This window comes from Malurus melanocephalus, unplaced genomic scaffold (genome assembly GCF_030028575.1).
Source record: "Malurus melanocephalus ecotype Western Australia unplaced genomic scaffold, MMel_1.1 scaffold_316, whole genome shotgun sequence".
Lineage (NCBI taxonomy): Eukaryota > Metazoa > Chordata > Aves > Passeriformes > Maluridae > Malurus > Malurus melanocephalus.
In genome coordinates, this window is record NW_026623548.1 from 195,097 (window position 1) to 218,726 (window position 23,630).

The following is a 23,630-nucleotide window of genomic DNA, read 5'->3' on the forward strand; positions in this document are numbered from 1 at the left end:
GGCTCCAGGAGAGCTGGAGAGGGACTGGGGACAAGGGATGGAGGGACAGGACACAGGGAATGGCTTCCCAGTGCCAGAGGGCAGGGATGGATGGGATATTGGGAAGGAATTGTTCCCTGGGAGGGTGGGGAGGCCCTGGCACAGGGTGCCCAGAGAAGCTGTGGCTGCCCCTGGATCCCTGGCAGTGTCCAAGGCCAGGCTGGACAYTGGGGCTGGGAGCAGCCTGGGACGGTGGAAGATGTCCCTGCCCATGGCAAGGGTGGGATGGGATGAGCTATAATGTCACTTCCAGCACAAACCATTCCACGGTTCTATGAGTCTGTGATATAAAACGTGGAATTYGTAGAAGGCTCCTTTCTCTGTTTCTCCCCGAACATCAGCAACAGCACAAGGCACAAAATAYCCATTCTGGGCACCCTGTTAACACCTCCCACCCCTGGAAATACCCACACACACTACAGATGAGGGATAATAYTATTACCAGGGTCAAGGAAAGGATCGTTATGACAAAGAATTCAGAGAAGACTGAATGTGTGGCAATTCAAAGACAAGACAGGGAAATACAGGTTTATACCTTGACTTTATCACTGATATTACAACAAAGCACCCAGCAACCAGGAGCTGTTTTGACTTCAGAAATGCAGCCAAGTGTGGGCAGTTTTCAGGTATATATGATTTTCAGATATTATTGACATTATTTCAGACAAAGCATTCTGAAGAGAAGTTAATTGAAGACTTAGCCAGAAAGCATTATTACAGAAAATGAACTTAGGATTCCAACTGCTGCTACAAGGCCACAAACCAGTTGGAGYTGATGGTGTTGAGTTTTAAACCCAGCACATATCACAAAGGAGTGCTGGGTTTGATACTTTTTTTATCAAGATCAAGAGCTGCAAGTGAATAAAAACTGCAGCGAGTGAAAACAGAAGGGAAGGGGAAATACTGATGTCAGATTTGAGAGGAAGCCAGAGGCAGCTCCTCCCAGCTGATGGCTATCAGGAACAAACCCATCAGGTACACATTAATCCCAGAAAAGGCCAAAACACACTTGTTCCAACACATTAACTATCCTTCATCCCGTCCCCCTGCTAAGATCCTAATGGTGCTGCAAGCCCTTCCTCTCCCCTWCTCCAACAGGGATCACTGCATCACGGGATTTTACTGCAAACACATTTCACGGAGCGAGAGGAAAGGCAGCAGAGCAGCCCAGAGCTCCAGCAGAGCAGCATCCATCTGACACGGAGAGAAACACGGAGCAGGGCGAGGAACGCTCCGTGTGTAACAGCCCGGCCCGCAGGGGGAGCCTGGCGGGGATTTCTCACTCCCGGCAGCTCCAGCAGGGAGCAGCTCTGGCTCCAGACWGGGGCTGTGCTCCGGGAAAGGATGGGGAGCTGGGAAGGGCTCAYTCCCTGTTGTCCTGTGTGTGTTCTCACAGCAACCCAAGCTGCTCCCGTTTGGGAAGCACAGCTGGAAGCCAAGAACCGAATCCTGCTTATCCCATCATCCCAGCTTTCAGGCAGGTGTMCCTCCCTGGGAGGCTCAGACACACACTTGTGCCACTCAGATGTGCTTTAGGGGAAAAAGGAGCAGCGTTGTGCCAATCCCTCGGGCTGCTGKAACACAGAGCTCCTCCTGCCCGGCCAGCTGGGCTCAGCGGGAGCGCTCCGGACTCATCCCGGCTCCAGGGAGCTGTTCCCATGGCCAGGCTTGGACCTTCCCGTGAAACTGCCTCAGGAATGAGCTGCCTTCCCTTCAGAAGAGCATGGAATACGTTTGGATCCACACTTCCCAGTGACTGGGCCTGCCATATGTCTCTCTTTCTTCAGCACCCCAGCTTCCACCAAGGAAAAGCAGAAGCAGCACACGCTCCCTGCTAGGAGGCCTCTTGCCAGAGCAAGGCACAGCTCAGGAATCAAATCAATCAGCAAGGAATTAATTCCAGCACGAATTTCTGATGGGAAGACAGATTTTGCAGGTCCTACCGAAACCATTACACGAGCATTACTTTTCAAAATAAGGGCTTTGACTAAAAGAAGAGCAGATTCAAGTGAAATCTGGTATTCAATTCAAGCAGGAAGTGCTCCCTCTGGCCAGCAGCAGCCTGAACTCCCACGGCAAAGTCTCKGTTTAACACACTTGCTCCATAATTTGGCTGTGGAGACTGCARCCTCGTTCCACCTGGATGCCCAGCACCTTCCTGCAGTATCACATGAAGAACTGACCTCTGAAATACTCTGCTCCTGTCTCCTGGATGCCAAATTTCTCTTCCGAACTATTAACCCCTAATTCTTGCTGTTCCAGTGCCATCCAACCCCCTGACCTCAGTGCTTCAGCTGCAAACCCAAAAGCTCTCTGAAGGGGAAGGGCACAGACATCTACTCAACCATAAAGGGGAGGGATATCAACTCCAGATCCTCTCCTGTCATCATGCAGGAGATCCAAACTGCAGGTAGTTTTACTTTGGAAAATGAATTCTCTGCTTTTTGAGGGAAAAAACCTCCCAAGGATTCAATTCCACTTGTCAAACTTTAGCTATTTCCTTTATCCTCCTTACTGAGAAAGTGTGAGGTTTGCTTGTACTCCCTATTCACCAGGAAGGAAAAAAAAAAGCTGTTTGACAAAATAATCATTTTTGCAAGCTGCTGCACTGGCGGGACAGAGGTCTGGGATTTGGCACAGGGAAGTACCCGCCTTCCAATCTGATCCCAGCACCRGAGCAGAGCACCACCTGCAGCCTGGTGCCCAGTGTGGAAAGGAGGAGGGAAGGAAGCAGGAGCCATTAGAGACTGGCTCCTGGCCATCCCACATCTCCTTTGGTGCACTGGATCAGACCCCACCGAGGACTGGCCAAAAAAAGGAAATCTAAAAATTGGACTCAAAGGGTCTTTTTAAGCACTTTAATCCTTTCGCGCTGCCTGTTCCCAGCGCGCCCGTTCCTGGCACCGGGCACTGAGCTGGGAAAATCCTCCTCCCCAAGCCAAGGAGTTAAAGAGAAAGCTGCTAATCAGCTAAATAGAAGCTGGAATCTGTTCATATGAAAGTCTCTTTTTTTCTTCTGCCACCTGAGGGACATCGCAGTGTTCCCAAACACACTCTTGACATCATTTGGCAGCGGGGCCCATCTCATCCTACACGGATCCATCCCCGAGGTTATTTTTTTAATATCAGAAAGTGAGCTCGGAAATGCCAAACTCATTTTGCGGGCGGCGGCGGGGAAGTGGAAGATGTTCCAAGTGCTCTCACTGGGCCGGGCACCAACTGCGGCCACCAAATGGCTCCGAAAGCTCCTCTTCCCAGGGAGCTTCCCCAGACAAAGCACACCAGCAGCCACTTCCAACTATTACCTAATAGTTCACTCCTCAACTTGTTGGAAACACGAGAGGAGGAAGCAATTCCAGCAGGACAGGAAGCTGGAAATGGGAGGTTGGAGATGGAATGCAGCTCCTGGGAGCACCCACCTTCTGTCCTTGTTGCCTGCCACCAGCATGTTGGGGGGGCTGTCACGGAGGTTGACACATGAGAAGTCACCCATGGAGTTGCCCACCTTGGTCAGGCACTGGTTTGTTTCCAGGTTGTAAAGCAGGATCTGGCAGAAAAGAGARTAAAACACCAAATAAATTGAGGGGGAGCACCACAACGATGACATTTTGTTACAGCACGAAGCAGAGTTGTGAGCACCAGAGGTGGTTTTTTGCAGGACTTGTTGCTTGATGTGTGAAACAGAATCAAATCTGTCCCTATTAAGAAAGGCAGACATTATTATTTTTATATATCTAAATGCACTTTTATATTTTATGTATCTGAGGGTATTAAGAAACCCTCAGAAGTAAGGAATTCGGGTTTCCCAGTGAGATCCAGCAAAAAGYTGGATGCACCACCAGTATGGCCAGGCACAGCTCTTGGGCAAAACAYACAGATCAAATCTTTCAGGCTGACAAAAAGCAAAGAGTTTCCTCACCAATTTGAACATCTGAGAGAGCAGTAAAAGCAAACAGCAGCAACCCTGAGAGGTTTGRACAGATGGACAGGGAGAGGCAGCTCCAGCCAAGTGCAGCAGGAAGAGCAGAGCAGAGCTGACCAGGCCCTGCTGAGAGCCTGGGTACCATCACACACCCCCAGAGAAATGTCACATCTGAAGCRGCAGCTCAGATGGGAAAGGCAGGAAAACAACTCTGATTTCAGGCAGCAGCCGAGATGATTCAACCAGAGCCGGGATRAGAAGCACGAGTTGTTCCCCGGCCGCTCCCACTCGTCCCCTCAATCAGTTTAATCACGTTTGCTGTCCTTCCTGTGGGGCCAGATGAGATGTGTCTACTCGGGCCTTTCAATTTAGGCGAGCGAGTATTTTTAGAAGCAGAAAAACGCACTGGTCAAAGCCCAGTGGAGCTCAGCGCCGCACCTGGTCTTATATAACTTCATAAACGTGATTAAATTTCACGGTGGTGCTCGTTTCAATTAAAAGAAACCCGTGACCTGGAGAAGAGTTAATGGTATTGAAAACATCAGAAAAACCCTACAGCTYCCATGGCAACGTCAGCACGGCCGTRGCAACGTCACATCAATACCCTTTATTTCTAATTTGCTGATTACAGCCACGTGCAGCTCAATAAATATTGCACTGTTTGGATGGATTATTCCAACATTGGCCAGAACAGCAGCACTGRTGCTGCCTGGTTTTTTATTTCCTGTCTGTGCCGTTTTAGAGATCTGAAAGGTTGGATGAAGAGAGAAGAGAAGATCATTGTGTGATGGAGGCCTCTGGACAAGCAAAGTGAAGCTTTCAAAACCTCGAGGAACGRGGCAAAGAGAGGCAGAGAATTCACAGGTTTCCTCCACCTGCCCTTTTTCCCAGTAAAAAACAGGCAAATTCAGACATATTCCAGCTCCCTATCAGGATCAACAGATCCACATCCAACTTCTTTAGGTGCTCCTAAAATTTATAAGGTCCCAATTAAGTTCTTTGTGAAGCTGTCTCAAAAAACATGGCATTTTTAATCCCTAAGACCCAAAAAACAAAGCAAGGATGACCTTTGTAGGGAAAATTAGGACAGAAAAATTACATTTTGAAAAAAAATGAACTTAAACCTCCAGCCCAAGGAAAAAACTGCTACAAACTTCATGGATATGTTAGTGTTTGAGGTAAAAAACAGTTTACAGCCTGTTCTCACTTYAGCCCAGCTCCCAACAGCTCAGTAACCAAACCCACAGATAATGATGTCCTGGCAAAGGGGCCTCACRGAGTTTGCAGCGCAAAGGAAATTAATATCTGTGCCTGGCAACCAAAACTTCTCCTTGGAAAGTCTGGAACAGAAGACAAAGTCAATAAACTGCTGAATTCAGCTTAAGAACAATAAATGCTGGGGTCAGGAGCAATGTTTTCCAGCTCCCAGTTGAGCCCTTCCCAGCTGGATGTTCAAACTCTGGAGGGGAGAGGGCCAAAAGTTGCTTTCTCCAAACACCCCTGGGGCTGATATTTCCAGTGAACATCCATAAACTATTAATTTATCTAAATGACCAGAGCTCCCATCTATCCCATAAACATCTGATACAGGCTCAAACATCCAGTCATGGCCATGAAAGGCTGYAATGAAAAATCCACGTAGCACTGAAAGATTCCCCGTTTTCCATGAAACATTTCCCCCTGCCTGGAAAAGCTCATAGGTAACACCAGCTGGAAAATTTGCTTATTTCTCCTCAAAACTTGTAGGTGGTCACCAATTTAAAGTGTTTGCATCTCAGAATCTGTAAAAAAAAAAGAAAGGGTTCCCACCCACAAAAATGGAAGAAAAGCTTTTATCATYTTCTCCTACCTCCTTCAACTCCTTCTCTCCTCATGCCAGTCTCTATTCTTTAAAGATTGTTTATTTTAACAATCAGTAACACTATTGATGATTAAAACAAAATTTATTTAAAATTTTATCATGCACAAATGTCTTTCTAACCAATTAACCTCATCACTAGAAGAGCCTCTCTGTGATTTTCAGTCTCCAAGTTTTGCCTGTCTTGAAATTCAACCTGTCTTGAGCAGTTTTATGGCCTGCAAATGAATTTCAAACCCTTATCCTGGCGAACTGATAAGTAAAGAAGCAAAAAGCACTCCGAATGCTGAAGTGTGAGYAATAATTTCCTGGATACAGAGGTTTAAAAGCACATTGATGACAATTCTGGAGTTGCTGGAACACCTCTGATGAGCTCTCCTGTAATATCCCAAGGCAAGAAGGATTTTCCTTACAAAGGCCAAGGAGAGAGAATGGAAATACCTGGTCAAGAGGGACTTGAAATAAGGGCCTGTGTGTTAAAGGGCAGATAAAGCATAAGATCTCTGCRAGGTTCATAATCCTATAATGCACACTGCAAAGGGATTACCCTTTTAAAGGTATTTATAATCCTATAATGGACACCCAAGCCCAGTGACCTAATAGGTACCGAGCTGAGGAAAGTGAACCAAGAGCATTTGGGTGTGAAATGAAGAACCCTGGGATAACACACTAACGAGCAGCCCTGCCCCCAGTGGGATCTCRGGGAGGAAAAGCATTAAAGACCCCGTGCAGCCGGCACCGGGCTCCGACGCCCCAAATAAAAAGTGTCACCTATTAACATGGGCCAAATGAAAAGTCCAACTGTTGGCCGTGAGCCAGCCAATCTCCCTGAATGCTTAATAATTCAGCAAGCCAGGAATAGGCAGAGTACCTCMAGCATTGTGTTTAGTTAAAGACCACAGAGATTAGAAAACACATTATCCATCTCCGAGGCGATTCTCTCCCTGTTACAAGTCCCTTAACGACCTTTACCGTCCCTCCCTCTCCCTCTCTCTCTTTTAATAAGGCTGAGCAAATGGGACTTCATTTGAGCCCGTTGCCACAGACTGGGGGGATTAATTATTCATGCTCCTACTCTCCCYTTTGTTAAGGCAGTGCATTAGACTGATTCCCCTCTTTCCTGGGTGATTCGGGCATGGCTCGACCCGTGGCTCTTCGGGGAGGGATGCACCAGGAACTCGGTGAATTTGTGAGCCCAGGCATGGGAAGAAAGGAAAAGTTACAGTTCTGCATGGAATTGCAGAGAGGTGGGTAAGGGGAACTCTCTTTAAATGCTGTCCAAGAACTCCTGAAAGACAGCTGAAATTAATTCCCAAAGAATGAAGGGCTCTGGAGCCAGAAGAGCTGAGCTGGGAGCTTTGTTCCATCTCGCAGCGAAGTGAGGTCAAGCGTGCTCAATGCACTCCGCTTGAGACACTTCCAAGAAAAACCAAGGAACTGAAGAAGGGAACGCTGCTGATGGAGCTCTTCCATGCGTGTCCAAACCCCCAGCAGGTGTTCTGGGATGCTGTGGTGTCGAAGATGTCTTTTTTGGACGGAACATGAAAACAACAAATCCCYGAGCACTCGTTATCAAAGAGCCCGTGGTACTTTCAACAAGAGCTGGGGTGTCCATCCCACTGTCCTGGCTGGGAGCCAGCACTGGCTGTTCTGGGAAGGGCTGCTGTCCCTTTCCATCCCATTGCTGCCTCCCCTTTCCATCCCATTCCTGTCTCCCCTTTCCATCCCATTCCTGCCTTTCCTTTCCATCCCATCCCTGTCTCCCCTTTCCATCCCATTCCTGCCTCCTGGCCAAAGGAGTGGGTGCAGACTGAGCTGTGGCTTAGAACTGGGTGATTCCCTCCATGTGTGGGGTGGGTTTGGTTCATATTTACATGAAATATTGGAGGGAGCGTTATAAATAYCAGCATTGTAAAACCACACTCCAAACCTACATCCTTTTCCTCACTGAACTGCACACAGGATACATTAAAGAACCACTTTTTCGGAAAGAACTGTCCAGAATTGAGTTCTCTGTTGTTTTAACTAAAATTAATCCACCCTGAGTTGCTGAAAGAGGCAGAGGATCAAACAGCAAGGCTGAGAACAGAATTTACATTTATTTTCAGATTTTGTTTCTCCCCCTTTCCTTCTGTCCAGCCCTCTGCCAACTGGAAAAAACATTGCCTGAATACACACAAATACTGCCAAAGTAAAAAAAAAAGGTCGTGAAATTCCAAGTCCACCACAAATAAAAAGGGATCTGGTTTCTGCTCAGGTCAAACYCATCCAATCCAGAGGGTACCCACAAAAGCAGGAATACGCATTTGTGGGGGGAACTCATCAAATTAAACCCAACATATGGTACACACTGCCACAAGTTTGGGTTTTATTTCTAAAGCCATGTTGGAAAAAAAAGAATATTTTTAACATTTACAAGCCCCAGGGGCACCGTTTCCCAGCGCAAATGTATTGGATTGCCTACTGTAAATATGGCACGTAACACTGCAACAACAACAAAAACAATTTGACTGTTAACAAATGCAAGGTCAGCACGCTGGTACTCGTGCACACAGATAAGTGTTCTGGCTCCATAAATTCCAAGATGAGCTAAGATTTAAAAGGAGCAGCTGAGGGAGACAGACAGACAATCAAGAGTGGAAGAAAAAGGGTAAATCAAACACAAAACAGCCAGTTAAAAAAATAAATAAATAAAAAAAAAGCAGTTAATATCCATGAATAATGGATGTTTGATTTAAAAGCAGTTTACTCCAATATGATGTAATTTTTGACAATCAGCCAGAGAGACTATTTTGCAAGTTCTTGCCAGATATAAGTCATTGTGGGGAGCTGGGAACACAAGCACTTCTCCGAGCATGTGGAAAATTGACTTTCATGCCACCCTAAAGGTGACTTTTCCCTGGCAGACRCGTGCGCCGGGCACTGCCTGCAAACCCAAACCCAGCAGTGCCCGCGCGGCTCCAGGCAAATCCGGCAGGAAAAGCGGCTCCCGCTCCTCCCCATCCAACACCTGCTGCACGAGGCGCACGCAGAGCTGAAGACAAGCGGAGTTTGCTTTTCCCTTTGAAGTTTCCCAGTGCCTGGAGCTGCAGAGCCAGGCTCCAGGCTGGTGGCGAGGAGGGGAGCCAAGCGTTGTGCCAGCGCTGCCAGCGCACCTGCAGCCCTGGGCACTGCCAGCCCCCGGGGCTCTGCCAGCCTGGGATGGGCCTGGCATGTGGGCAGATGTCTGCTAGGACGTGGAATGGGGGCACCAGGCTGACTYGTGGCTGAAGAGCTGCAGGCCCCGCTGGGATGATGTGGTGTTTACACACCGAGCCGCCCGYGCACTCAAAAAAATCCCTCCAGCCCAGCGATGGGATTTCCCTGACCTCAGGGAAACCTTCATCCATGGAGAAGGGAGGAAAGTTGAGCCTTAAAAACTGAATTCATTCCCTTGGTTCCATCACCTGGAATATTTTTGGCACATCCTGGGAGCTTCATTTTCCAAACCTGAGGTACCTCCCTGAGCTGCCGTGACGATTCTGAGGCACTCACACCATCGTGCAGAAAAGCAGAATGTCATTAATGTCAGCCAACAGAAAGGGATTTATTTATTTATTTATCCCTTTATTTATTTATTTATCCCTTTATTTATTTATTTATTCCTTTATTTATTTATTAATTTCAACTTGCAAAATTATTCCTGGTCATTCAAAGGGGTTGATCAATAAATAGTGTAAAATTTAGACAAGGAAAAGTTATGGACTCTCTGATTATTTTTCTTGTAGTGACCAACACAGCTCAGTTCCTCARAGAGTTCTGTCTCTCTGATGTGGTGTCCAAGAGTTTATAAAGAAAAAGATATTTAAAACACCTTTCAACACCTCCAAAGATGTGCTAACACCCTGCAGCTCCTCAAGGACAGACATTTGGGCAAGTTCCATCTGTTCAGTCACCAGTAAGCCCTGCCCTTAACTGGTATGAAAACCAGAGTTCCTAAAGATGAATTTGTTGAAAATTGGGCTGCTTACAAGGGTCATGAGGGTTAACAGAAGTGAAAAAGCCTGTATTTTTTAAGTAAGAAAGATGAGGATTAAAAAAATGCAAGTGTTTGGAACTCCRTGAGAACTGGAGACATTTGACATCAGAAAAGACAATGCAGCTTCTCAGTTGGAAGGATTTCAGTTAAAGTAACATGGTAGAAAGATGTAAAAGSTCATATAAAGCAGATATTTCCTAAATGTATCATCCAAGAATGACTGTAAAATATGATCTCAATTTAAAGGATTATTTACTGTCGCCAGGAGAAGCTGGGGATGCCCCAACCCTGGAAGTGCTCAAGGCCAGTGGACAGGGTTTGGAGCACCTTGGGACAGTGGAAGGTGTCCCTGCCCATGGCAGGGGGTGGGACTGGRTGTGTTTTAAGGTCCCTTCCAACCCAAATCATTCTGAAATTCTGTGATTTAAAATTTGTTTTTCACTCRCAATCACTTCACCACAGTGGTTAATTCCACTGGACTCACTCACGTTTCCAKGCAGCTGAAGAATTCCATGGAAACACGAAATCCAGGAGCAAACCCAGGCAGTGTTTCACTGGCTGCTGAGAGGAGCCAGGTGAGGCTGAACACCTTTCATSGAGCACAAGCCAATCAGCAGCTCCAAAGAGCTGCAAAAGTGACAGCATTAACAAGCAACACCCAGGAGAGCTGAGCTCAACACATCCAGCCTTCTGTCTCTGAGCTGGAAGCTTTCAAATCATCCTTTCCCCATCCACCACTTYTGGAATCAGGTTCACAAACCAACCAAAACCACAAACAAACTGTGCCTGATAATATCTGTATATAATAATAGAAAAATTCTCTTCCATGCTGTATGGTGGAAAACCCCCCAAAATCCTCCCTTGTTCGTTATCTTAAATCCCCAAGAGTTGCTGAATATGTTAAAAATGTTGAACAGAATTTGAAATACAAGAGAAAGCTGCATTGAGGGTTTTTTTCCTCTATCTCAGAAGAATAAACACCTCTAAATTTCATAGAAATAATCTACAAAGCTGACCTGAACTGGAGCAGGAGAGTGGRCTTACCTGACAGCAGAATCAGGGAAGGTTATAAAGGCACCAGCTCTGAGAAAAGCTTCAGCCAGACCCAGATWGCATCAGAAATCAGATGAAGTCAAGCCTAACATCAATCCTGCTCCCACCTCACGAGGTTCAGATCCTGACACGAAGAGGACCAAAGCCAAMCTGTGGATTTAATCTCACCCACGGTGTTTAAACCCAAAATTCCAACAGGTGGACACCCAGCCTTGGTGGTGCTGCAGCAGCTCTGTGATCACAGGGCTCCCAACTGCCTGACACAGGGAATGTGTCACTGGCCTGACATCATCCCTCAAGGAAAGTCCCCTGGATATCCTGAGAATAAGGGCTTCCCCCCTGGGTCATTATCTGAGCTATTTAATTAGCCCAAGACCAGCCTAGATGGGAACACAGATCTCAGAATTTGGCCTTTAAGAGAAAGAATGGATTTCATGTTGAGTTAACAGGGCTGAAACAACAAARCCTTTCACAGCTTCACTTAAAAAAGAGCTCCAGGAGCACTAAACCAAAAGAATTTTCAAGAAACACAATCGTATTTGGGTTGTCTGGTGCTACTGAAGTGAAAGCTGAATTTCTCAGGGCTGAARCATTTCTGTTCTCCCCTCCCTCCTGCATGGGTGTCTCTCATCTGACAGAAGCCAAGTCTAGGCCACGGATTTGATGTTTTCCTCCTCTCCAACATAAAAGTTCCCACAAAATTTATGCCTTAGATCTCGGCTCTGCTGTCAAACGTGGCTAAAATTAGAAAATTATTTAAAAAAGAGACGGGGAGCAGGGAAAAAGATAAGGTTTCCCTTGGTGTTTTCATCAGGAAGCAGGTTACTAGGCAGGGATTGTGAGAGGAGAAAAATAATAACCTGGAGGAAAACAAAGAAGAGCCYAAACTGAGGAGAAACACAGGCAGCAGCCAAGGGGGCTGGAATCATCCAGGATTGCATTTCCAGGATGGAAAGCTCTCCCAAAGACAGATTGTCACCATAATCAGCCCCTGCAAAATCCCTCCACGTCTGTGCGGGGCCGCTAATTATCATAATAGCCATYGGTAATTAATTTCCGGCGTGATGTCAGCCGGAGCAGCAGGGCCAAGGCAGTGTCCTTGTCACACCCCCATCTCCCTGATTAGGATGCACCAGGATTCATCCAATCTGCCAGGCAGAGCCACGACTAAATCAGGAACCAGGGGCAGCWCTGGGGCAGCACTGGGGGCCTGGGGAGGTTCCTCTGCTCCTTTATCAGGCACTAAAGGGGTTGCTGGGGTGATGTCCCCAAATGAGGCCATTTGACCTCCTGAGCTCCCACCCCTGCAGGGAGAAGAGCTGGATTAGGACAGCAAAGGAATTCATGGAGACAGCACAGCTCGTGGCATCTCAGTTCTGAATGAGAATTTTAATCCCAGCTGTATATGTTTATCCCCCATACAGAGGAAGCCCTAAATAAAGYTTTCTCCTTCCCATTCCTGCCGAGGAAAATCCTTTGTTTTCACACTACAAGTCACAGCTGCTTTCATCTGTTCCTTTTCCTGAAGCACCTTCTCTCACTGCTGCTAGCCTGAAGTGCAACATAAAAATGGAAAGAAACCAAGGAGTRGAAAAGGGAGGCAAGATGCAGGAAAGGGACAGAAATCCTCTGGAGATATCTGGAAACAGTGGAGGTATCTCCACAGCTTGGTCAAATGCTCAAGAGCACAGCACAAAAAGCATCCTCCTACTCAGGGTGCTCATTTGCTTGGCACTGATCAGGACGCCCTCACCAGAAACGCTGAGGGACGCTTTGGGTTTTTAGGTTGTTTATTGGGGTTTTTAGGTGGGGTTTTTGAGATGACTTCCCCTGCCACCACTGATGCGGCATAAACTGAGCTGGGCCTCGCTGAGGAGCACAAGTTGCAAAGAGAAATAATCTCTCATTTCAGCCCACAGAAGAACACAAAGAAGCTTCAGATTATTGCATTAAAATCTCCTCCCTCTACTGTCAAAAGCTGAAGAGCAGGAAAAGAAATCCTCAGCAGCACCAATTCTTTCTTCCTTCATTACAAAGGCACCAAAATCTTATCAAAATTGAATTCCAATACCTGGTTGGGCTCATTCAATAACCAGCCAAAGGTTTTGACCCCGAAGGCTGCTTCCCGAGCTGACACGTCGAGGCAGGTGACAGGCTGGCCATAGACAGAGTGCAGAACTTTGCCAGGATCTTCTGCTTTCAGGAGATAGACAATGTCCTCTGCAGCTGCCACCGCCACCGGACTCCCCGTGACATCTGGAACCAGATTAAGGAAGTTGACCTAAAAAGAGCAGACTTTTTATTTTTAATACAGTCAAAAATTCTCTGATATCACTGCTGCCACATACTGAACTGATAAAACTACTCGTCTGTGTGCCCTGAATCATCCCAATTACAGATTAATTCTACACAGAGAACAAGGATCGAGTTTATTCCTGAACTCTTAGGATGAAATTTAGCTCTCAGTCTTTAGAATGAATCCATTAAAAAAACAACTAATCAGAGYACATTACAATTAAACATCCCAAAATGTCACTTCAAACAAAGGAGCAAGATCCAATGGCCTCAATTTGAAGGACAGAAAGCCTTAAGGTTGAAACACACAAAGCAAACATCGTGGCTGGAATGTGAATCAGGTGCTCTTAAATGAGAAAAAATCCCCCAATATTTTAAGAATGAGTTAGCTTTGGAGTGAGACTAATCAGGAGTGGTYTAAATCACTTCCCACCCTACAGCTGCACAGTTTCCTACTAAAGGAGAGAGGCTGCAAGACTCAGTTATTCCTACACACTTCCTTCCCCTTTCAAACAAATGCTGATATCTGAGACAAAACAAAACTTCCGAGTAGGGGTTTTAATTACGAGTCTCAAAACTTCAGTGACAGAAGGTGCAACCTGAAGGAGCTCCACGAGCAGTTACAGCTTCACAAGTGACACTATCAGGCTGCCTGCAATATCCTGCCTCAGAATTAATCAGATAGTGTGGATCTGGAATGAGAACTGGAGTTTTAGCTCCAATTCTACATGAGAAAACTGATTTGCAGAATGAGCCAATTTAGTTTACTGTTGACAAAAAAAAAATTACAAATAAATTAAACCCAGCCAACCTTCTGCACCATATGGACTTGTGTTTGTGTTCACTTGTTGTTTAAGCCAGCATTTCACCCCTTGCTCTTCAGGGATGGAAGGTTCATCCCTTAAACTGCTCCAAAGCCAGAGCCTTGAGCTGGTAATGCCTGTATCTAGTTCAGGCTGTAAGACTTTTATAAGATCCATCTTAACCCCATGAAAACAATCAGTGGATCAGGAGCAGAGTAGCCTGGAGACTCACCAATTTCTGGATTTCAAASGTTGCTGGGGTTTGCCAGAAGCCTTTGTCATCGGGGCTCTCCAGCTTGACCTCGAAGGCCGAGGCCGTGGCCACGGCGGTGCCGCCCGGGGCCAGAGCTAAAGCCTGGATGCGCTGGTTGTGCTGGAAGTGATGGATTGGCTCCCTCCCAAACAGCAGGCTCCAAACACTGACAGTTCCTGGACACGGCAAAACGGGCACTAGGTTAGCTCAGGGCTTGACACAACTTTGAAAGTGTTTAAACAGCTGCAAATCAATCTGGTGGGTAAAAGGGAAATACAGGGAGGGAAGGAAAGATGAAATTCAGGATGCTGTGGAGGCTCTGAACCCTGGGATGGGTTCTGAGGAGACTTTATGTGCTCTGGCCTGAAAGAGGGGATGTATAGATGGGATATTGGGAAGGAATCGTTCCCTGGGAGTGTGGGGAGACCCTGGCACAGATTTCCTGGGAAGCTGTGGCTGCCCCTGGATCCCTGRCAGTGTCCAAGGCCAGGATAAATGGGGCTTAGAGCAGCCTGGGATCATGGAGGGTGTCCCTGTCCATGGCAAGGGTGGCACTGGGTGGGCTTTAGGATCCCTTCCAACCCAAACCCATCTGTGATTCCAGGGTCTGTTGCTCTCTGCACCTAATTCCTAATTTTTGACTTTCCAATAACATTCATACCTATCTTGAAGAAAACTCTATGACTTTTCTCACATTTCCATGTTTGGAGATCAGATATAAAGAGACACCTGAAATTTTGTTCTATTCTATAGAGGCCTTCAGTTACCCCAAAACCAGCAAGGAAGGACCCACACTCCCATTTTAAGTCACTTCACTGCACGATTCACAGAATACCAGAATATCCTGAGCTGGAAGGGACCCACAGGGACCACCCAGTCCAACCCCTGGCCCTACCCAGACACCCCAACAATCCCCCCTGTGCATCCCTGGCAGCGCTGTCCAAACGCTCCTGGAGCTCTGGCAGCCTCGGGGCCGGGACCATTCCCTGGGGAGCCTGGGCAGTGCCAGCACCCTCTGGGGACTGGAGAACCTTTCCCTGAAATCCAACCTAAACCTCCCTGACAGCTCCAGCCATTCTCTGGGTGCTGTCCCTGGTGACCACAGAGAAAAGCTAAAGAATACATATCCTAAAGAWTAAAGGAGTGTAAAGTCAAACGCCAACATATTTAAATTGCATTTTTGCCAGCCTGGCTCCCCAGTTCTCCATTTAAAACCATCACAATCCGAGTAAGAGCAACTTGAAGCAATCAGGAGGGAACAGAAGGGAACTSGAGCCTTCTGGGCCACCTTTGCACTGAATTAAGGAGAAGCAATCTTGCAGCCTGACAGGCAGGGCTGGAGGAGCTCCCCTTGCAGTGGGGCACGTTAATGATGGAATGATTAATGGCAGCTCTTCCTTCCCAAGGAGCCATGAAAGCCCTGACAGACAGCTGGGGATGGGCACCGCTGCCAGGCTGCAAACACTCCTCCCCAGTCCCAGAGGAGGTGAAGCAAGAGTGTGGTAATGAAACTGCACAGAGCGAAATGGGAGCTAAATGAGTTTAAATTGATTTATGTTCGCTTTTGTAAAGATTATTCGGTATCTGGAAAGTGCTACCGATGTGAAATAATGCAGATAATCCTTAAGATCCCTGTCTAATGGCACTCCCACTGAATATTTATATTCCTCACCATGGGAATGAGCACCATAATGGGGACCATTTTTGTTTTATTAGGGATGAATATTTAAATTAATCTGCTATTTGCCTAAACAATTAGCCGCCTCTGTTTGTTTCCACAAAGCCAAAACTGCAATTAGGCTTCCATCAGAAAGATAAGTCCCGACTAAAACTGTCCCGGCGGAGCCGTAAGGGCTCCGAGCAGAACTTCYCAAAATGACTTCTTAGCATAATGGTAATTATGTTAATTGCTTGAAAGGTAAATAACTGCTGAACTGGGTTTGCAAAGCAGACTGGTTGCACACACACTTAGCTTCAAACCAGTTAACAAATCCAAATGGGCAGCAGGGCTCCATCCCCTCCACCCAACACCATCCCTAAAAACAAAGGGATGGGGAAGTCTCATCTCCAGGAAAATGATTGAACCAGGCAAAAAAAAACCCCATCAGTGATAAACTGATATCAGATCATGGGTGTTAGAATAGACTTTTGTATCAGACCACAGATTTTGCTGCCAGGTTTCTCCAWGCAGGAGGGTTTTCCATTTTTGTTCACCATTTGTCCCAATCAAAGATCAGTTTCATGAATTGGGGAAAGGAGGTTGATTTGCTTTCAGTGAAGCCTTTTGTTTATGCATCCCTGTGATGAGCATTTMATGGGTGCAACAGTGCCTAAATGGATGAAAGTTCTGAAAAATTAAAAATTAAATTCTGACCACAGGAGCAAACTGGAAAACCCAGAACTCTAATTTTGGGCAACAAATCACTTACATAATTATTATTACTATTTTCATTATCATTGTTAATATTGTTTTTATTATTGTTATTATTATTACCATTATATTATTATTATTATTACTACTGAATTTCAAATATTACAAAAACAGCCAACAGTGAAAATGGCTCATGCAATAATAAAACTGCTTCAAGATTTGKTTTTTTGAACCAGATGTTCAACAGCAAAATCTGTCCAAAATAAAAGATTTTAACCAGGCAAATACAGTGTGTGCAACATCTGATCCACAATATGGGCAATACATTCCTTGTAATGTAAGGAAAAAAAAAGAAGTGATTTGTAAGGTCACAAATTCACATGTAATGAAGGAGCACAAAGTAAWGAGTAACAAGGAGAGTTCAAAGAATATCYTGAGTTGGAAGGGACTCGAGGACCATGACAAGGAAAACAGAAAAAGCAAACACTCCACTGGATTTATAAATAGGAAAAGCTGCTGTGAGGAATAAAAGTGCTGCTCAGAATATTCTGTATTTTGCTGCATAAACAGCAGAAGGTATTTATGGGCATGCAAGTCTTTGCAGCAGTCAATCACGTTTGGGTGAGAGCAAAAAAAAAATCCCTCCACCCTCCCAGTTCAGGTTATTAGTGTGGCAACATAAAAAAAATCAGGCTAAGATTTACCAGTGCAGATGAGATCACTGCTCTCCATAGTCTGTCTTCCTGCCTCCAGCACTGCCCAGTGCCTCATTTCCAAAGCAATTCCTCTGCTAAGGTGAAGTTAAGGTTGCAGCCATACATTATCTTTTTTTTTAACTTTTTAATACTGAAACCTTTAAAGTGTTGGAAAATGATTAAATCAAGATTGTAAGTGCAGCATGCTAAAATCTGCACCACAACTGCAATTATTCCAACTGAACTCCAATAATAATTCCCCAAAATGATTTTTAAATATGAGCAAGCTGCAAAATCATATTGGTTCAGGAAAACAAGTGCAAGGAGCTGCTGCCGATGGTGGAATGCTGATACTTGACATGACAACCACTGCACCAGCCTTGTTTGTCACTTTGCCCCAGATTTGACAAAGAATCCAACTTCCACCCCAAAACATGGTTGAATTGTGGTCTGATGAAAGGTCCATTTATTGCAATTTGCTCCAGATGTGGAGAAAACATCGAGCATGTTTTGACTTTCCAATAACAGTTGTATTTATCTTGAGGAAAACGCTTTGACTTCTCTCACATTTCCGTGTTTGGAGATCAGATGCAAAAAGATCTCCTGAATGAACCTGAAATTTTATTTTATTCTATAGAAGCCCTCAATTACCCCAAAACAAGTGAGGAAGAACCCACACTCCCATTTTAAGTCACTCTGCTGCACGATTCACAGAATCCTAGAATATCCTGAGCTGTTGTGTCTCAGCAGTGATGATCGTGAACTCTGAATTTTGGGAGCACCAGCCTTACCCACTCTTGTTGTGCTCAAGGCTGAAGGCTCCCCTCTCTCTCCATCAGAGCACAAAAGACATCCTGCAAATGCAGTTTTTACATCTATTTTCACATGGCTTCCTCTCTGCTATTGCCAGGGAACACATTTGCCTCAGAATTAACAACAAACAAGTATCTCTTTCCCTATAAAATCCCCTAATCCTCCGACAGGGAAAGGCAGCACAAGCACAGAGGCAAACAGTGTTAAATCTCATTTGTAAATATTCTCCTGGCTGTGTCTGGCAGCATCACAGAGCCTGTCAGAGCCCCTCCTGAGCTGGGCACAGCACAGGGCACYGCCCACCTGAGCTGCCTGCTCCAGGAGCTTGGGATGGAGGGCTGGATCTGGGTGTGGAGGATCCCAGCCCAGATCCTAAAGATCCATTGCATCAGCTCTTCCGTGTTCAGACTGCCTGGTGGTTGCTGCCAGCTTTGGAAAAGATATTAAGCAATTTATATGTGCATTATCTGGGGAAAAAAATATTAAAAAAAAACAGAATTTTGTCTGTGTTGGAGCAGGGAATCCAGATGTGCTCATGGTTTTTGTGCTCATTCACTTCAGCTTTTAAACACAACAGTGGGAAGGCCAGAAGCTGCTGGATTCACATCACSTCTGTGATGTTTGTCCTGTTTCAGAGTTGTGTCTTGCCACTTTGACTTAAACAAAATAAAATTCTTCACTTTTCAAAAATACCYGGACTTGATGATCCTTGTGGCCACCTTCCAACTCAGAGTGTTCTGTGATTCTATGGCTCCTTACAGGTTTGGGTTTTTTTACTCCAAAAGGGAACATTAATTTATTTTCTTATAATTCCCAGCTATATCATATGTCTATGAAAAAGTATGAGGAAAACATGGAAAAGAAGCACCAGCCTGGAGTATCAACACTTCCTACTGTGAATTCCAAGTTTTTCCCAAAAACATTTCTAGTCAGAGGAGCTAATTTAATCTTAGCAGATGCTTGAAGTTCATTAACCAATATTTTACATTTAATTTTCACTTCCAGCAGGTACTGAGGGCACAAAGCAGAGAGAGATAAGAGCCCTCACATCACCATTACCACACCAGCTCCCACCAAACCTTCCCAGATTTTTCCTCCACCACCCTTCTCACAGGGATTTCCACAGGACACCATCCCTGGACAGTCCCTCAAAGAAGGCACAGACCCTGTTTCATTCCCAACTTGGGGAGGGATGACTGGGATGGGAAATCACAGTCCACTCACCCAAACCAAGAGGTCTGCACCCACAGCCACCAATGGGARTAAATATCCCACTCCCTGCTCCTGCAGTTCTCTTCTAACATGTTTTCCTTCACTCCAGCCAGCCTGGAATGCTCCTGCTCCTGGAAGGAGAAGGGGAAGGCACCAAACCCATCATTCTGCACACAGGGTACAGAAGAGACAACACCCCCAGGCACCTTTACGGGCACTAAAATGAACAAGACCCCAGAATTCCAGTCCCAAAAAGCAGTGCTGCCAAAATTCCCCTCCTGGAGCCCACCAACAAGCAGGAGCCCCTGTGACCCCTGCAGTAACACCTTCCTTGGCTCCACGGAGTGACTCTGCAATGTGGGAAGTGTCACCAGCTCCTCACACTGAGTCTGTGGGCACAAGCAGGATAGCAGAGCTGTCCCCACACGAGGGTGACGGTGACATTTAAAGGACAGCACAACCAAGTTGTGTTCTCCTGTTGCTGCTGACATTGTTTTTGAGTCAAACCATGAAACTCCAGCGCRCAGGGGGGAGAGGGATGGCTCCAGGAGAGCGCTGTTTCCCAAAAGCTGTGGCCGCCAGCCAAAGGCAGGCAAGCATGGAGCAGATGGAGTCCTGGCAAGGCCTCTCCTGTCCCTGCATTAGCAGCATCTGCTCATTACCCAGAACCCTCGCCTGCTTTATCTAATGCTCCAGGAAAAGCATTTTGATTTGATTCATTTCAGTTCGGTAACGTGCAACACAATTAGTGGTAAAATCAAACTGGAGCGCTGCCAGTGCTGACAATAGGAAACAAGGCAGAAGAAATATGAGGCCAGTGGGTTGGAATTCAAAAATCACAACTGTGGCTCCAGTTGCCAAGTCCCGTTGCCCCAGGTGTACATCCAGCGCCCCCACTGAGCGCTGGCACGGGCACAGGGAACTTCATTTGCTCCCCATCCATTTCCCTCTYGTTCCCCTCTCTTTGCAGCCTGTCTCTGCAAGGTTGGCGCTGTCGGGAACATTCACCGTGAGCCACAATCCCGTTTTCCTCCAGTGCCACCGTGGAGTTACAACCCACTTCGRGTGTAAGACAAATCCTTGCTCTGCTTCCTGTGCCTTGGGAAGGGAGCTCCAGGAGCACTGTCAGCCCTTCCCCGTGATCCCTTCCCCGGGATGGGGTGCCAAGGCCAGCTCTGCAGGAGCCCTGCTGGCCCGGGAGGAGCCGATGTTATCGGCACGAGCCCGGGATCCGCYAGGGAAGGCCAGACCCTGCCTGACAGCAGCACCTCCAACACGAGCAGATGGTTTCTCTGGGTTAGTCAAACTTACAAACAAAGAGGAAAGGGAGCTGGAAAAGTACAACAAAGAACAATCAAACGCATTATCTTCAAAGCCGTCCGCTCCCTTCCCGAAATTTAAAATAACTCTCTCCACCACACTGTAAATACGTGCTTTCAGCTTGCAGTTAGTAAACATTGCTAAAATGGGTCTTTTTATTTGCCTATTCCCATAGAAACTAATCTATTCTGACCAAGGCTTCTCAAATCAGAGTAACTGCCATATCACAGAGCCTATTAGAATTTCTACCCAAAAGAATAAAAGATGCCGAGCCTTATGCAAACTAGTTCAGTCACAGCACTGACAGCAAGGGATATGACAGGCAAAAAACCCAGACAAATTATTAGATTAGTCAGTGGGAAAGCAGAAAACAAACAAAAGACCCTCTGCTAGTCATTGTTTGGCATTCTGGAAAAAAAGCCAGCACTTAAACCAGTGTTATAATTTCCTATGACTCGAGTAAATAATATTAATAACACCAGATTTGCTGTTGTCACAAAATGTTGCCTATTAACAATTCTTACCCACAGAAAGCCATCTTGGCATGCTTCAAGCTAGAAAAATAGCTAACGATGTCGAGAATCTTAAAACATACAAAACATTTAATTTACATTTAAAATAAAACACATGGATTTGGGATTTTGTYTGGATTATCCACCTTCTGTTTTGTCTTCACCTGTGGAAATGGCAGGATCAAAGACAGCGTGAGTACAAAGCTCTCTAAATTGATAAATATTCTTTATTTATACATTTTAAGGATCAAATGATAAATTTTAAAGAAGGATGACTGGAATTGAGCTCTGCCTGAGCCCCTCAGTTTAGGATCCCTGTTGGCCAGCACTGTCCAAACCTGACTTTTTTAATTGCTGTTCCCACATCCAGAAGACGTTGGTCTTTGGCTCTTGTTGTCYATTATAGAAAACCTCCAAGGATATTTAAAACAACACACACAACCAGGATTTTATGAGGGTTTCACTAAATATTAGGTCAAAGCTTTCATTTCTTTAAATTCAAGGATGTAATAATAACAACCCAGCACTGCAAACCAACACTTCAGTGCATCCACACACCGTGCCAAGAGCGAGAGGGACAGGGATTAATCAGACATCCAAGTTTACCACCATCCCCATAACAAAGCTCCACAGCGCCCCAAGGGAGTTTTGGCCAGGGGAGAAGGGCTGGTGGAAGAATATTTAATATTTTTATAGCAAAACAAGTTATTTGCTTAAGATAGCTTGGCTGGACTACAGCCTGGCACTCAAGCTTTGTGCAGCAGCTCCAGTAGGAATTAAAGCTCGGTTTTAATGGGTGCTATGTTCCAATGCCTCCTAATGCATTTAGGGTTATTGGCCAACTTTCTCACATAAAAGCAAGTGTGTGTGCGTGTGTGTGGATACACAGGATTACGGGCACACAAAAAGCTGAGCACAGCTGCTTCATTTTTGTCAAGCCTTTTCTTTTTTTTTTTTTTTCTCCCTGTTGTTGTTTTAATAGGGAGGAGAGTGGTGGCTGCTCACCGTCCTCGTAGGCTGCCACGGCCAGGGAGCTGTTGATCCTCACAAAGGAGACCTGTGCCAGGGTTCCAGCAGCTCCAGGGCCCTGTGCTGCTTCCAGCACGGGYGCTCTGTAGTCCCAGGTGCGGGTGTCCCACAGCCTCACCTCTCCCGAGGTGTACCTGCAAAAAACAAGAGCATTGCTCACCCCACAGCARCTGCAAACAGGGGGCTGCAGCAGAAGCGGGGGAGAAACAAGAATGGGTTCAAACAGCTCCCAGACTGATCCTCCCCCTATCCTCAAACCCATTCAACCTGCTTATTTTAGTCCCATTAATTCAGTGTGGCACCAAGGCAGGCAGGTAAATTGGAATTGGAACGACAAGACCCACACAACTGAGTGACCACTRTCAATATTCACTTTACAACTAACACACAAGAGAAAAAAGGTCATCAGCAACAAGCTTAAATTACATCAGGGCAAAACTTCACACTGGTTCTTCTCACCTTGAAAGATTTGTGGCTATGTTGAAGCAGAACATTTATCTGTGCTCATACAAGCACCCAGACAACCTACTGCTCTTTACAGAAAGAAGTTTCTTTTCATAGGAAGAAATTTATTGATGTCTCATCAACAGATCAACTCACCTACATCTCTGAAGACTAAYTAATTAATTCAGCTAAGTGTTGCCTTTAGAATTAAGGCAGCAGTTCTTTCTTTGCAGCAGGCTCACCAAACTATCACAAAACCTGTAGTTTATTATCACTTTGTCAATCAGGAAATAAAGAAGAATTAAACTTTTCAGATAATATTGAATGAATGAAGGCTSTTACACAACAAACAACAGATAAACTGCTCTGGGCCACCCATGTCCAGACAACTAGATTATTAAAGGGGAAAAAAAAACCACTGCAGGCAAAGCGGAGAAGAAACTTCTATTATAACTGGTCAAAGACCACAGGTCAATAATTATTTACAGCCAATTCTTTTAAAACTGGGATAATTAATACTGTCAAAGGTTCAGGTGTCTCTCTGCCATGACACTTTGACTCTTTTGGAAAATCAAACGTGCTTCCTGCTCTGTCACCTTTGTTGCTCCATCCTGACTTTTGGGGGAAAAATATTATGAAGGAATGATCCTTACAAGAGGTCTGGTGGTTGGGAATCTGGCTATGCTGTGCTTATGAGGAAAACAAAACACTTCATGACAAAGGAAGTGAAGGCAATAAAGGCTTGGAAGATGTGGGACTTGCACTCAGGTTTCCCAGTTCCCAGGCCAGGGCTCCAGGTACTGGGAGCAGATCACTCCCAACATCTCTGTGAAAATGCTCCAGTTTATAGAAAGAATAGAAGTGCCCGAGGGCGTGGTGAAATCTGTCAGGCAGAGAGAGATTCACATTAATTCCCTGTACTGATTAGGGGCAGAGGGAGCTGTGTCCTTGTCACCTGCCTCCTGTGCTGTAGGAGGGACACACCCAGGGAAA

At 45.8% G+C, this 23,630-nt stretch overlaps 1 protein-coding gene across 1 annotated transcript in view; it reads right to left on the reverse strand.

Moving 5' to 3' along the window:
• FBXW8 (F-box and WD repeat domain containing 8) overlaps nucleotides 1-23,630 on the reverse strand; it is a 51,140-nt gene that overhangs the window by 5,860 nt on the left and 21,650 nt on the right. Inside the window, exons 5-8 of the mRNA XM_057377445.1 lie at nucleotides 22,170-22,327; nucleotides 14,221-14,417; nucleotides 12,962-13,171; nucleotides 3,459-3,586 (exon numbers count right to left, since the gene is read on the reverse strand). Of these exons, the coding sequence (XP_057233428.1) occupies nucleotides 3,459-3,586; nucleotides 12,962-13,171; nucleotides 14,221-14,417; nucleotides 22,170-22,327 (693 nt within the window). The remainder of the gene's footprint in view (nucleotides 1-3,458; nucleotides 3,587-12,961; nucleotides 13,172-14,220; nucleotides 14,418-22,169; nucleotides 22,328-23,630) is intronic.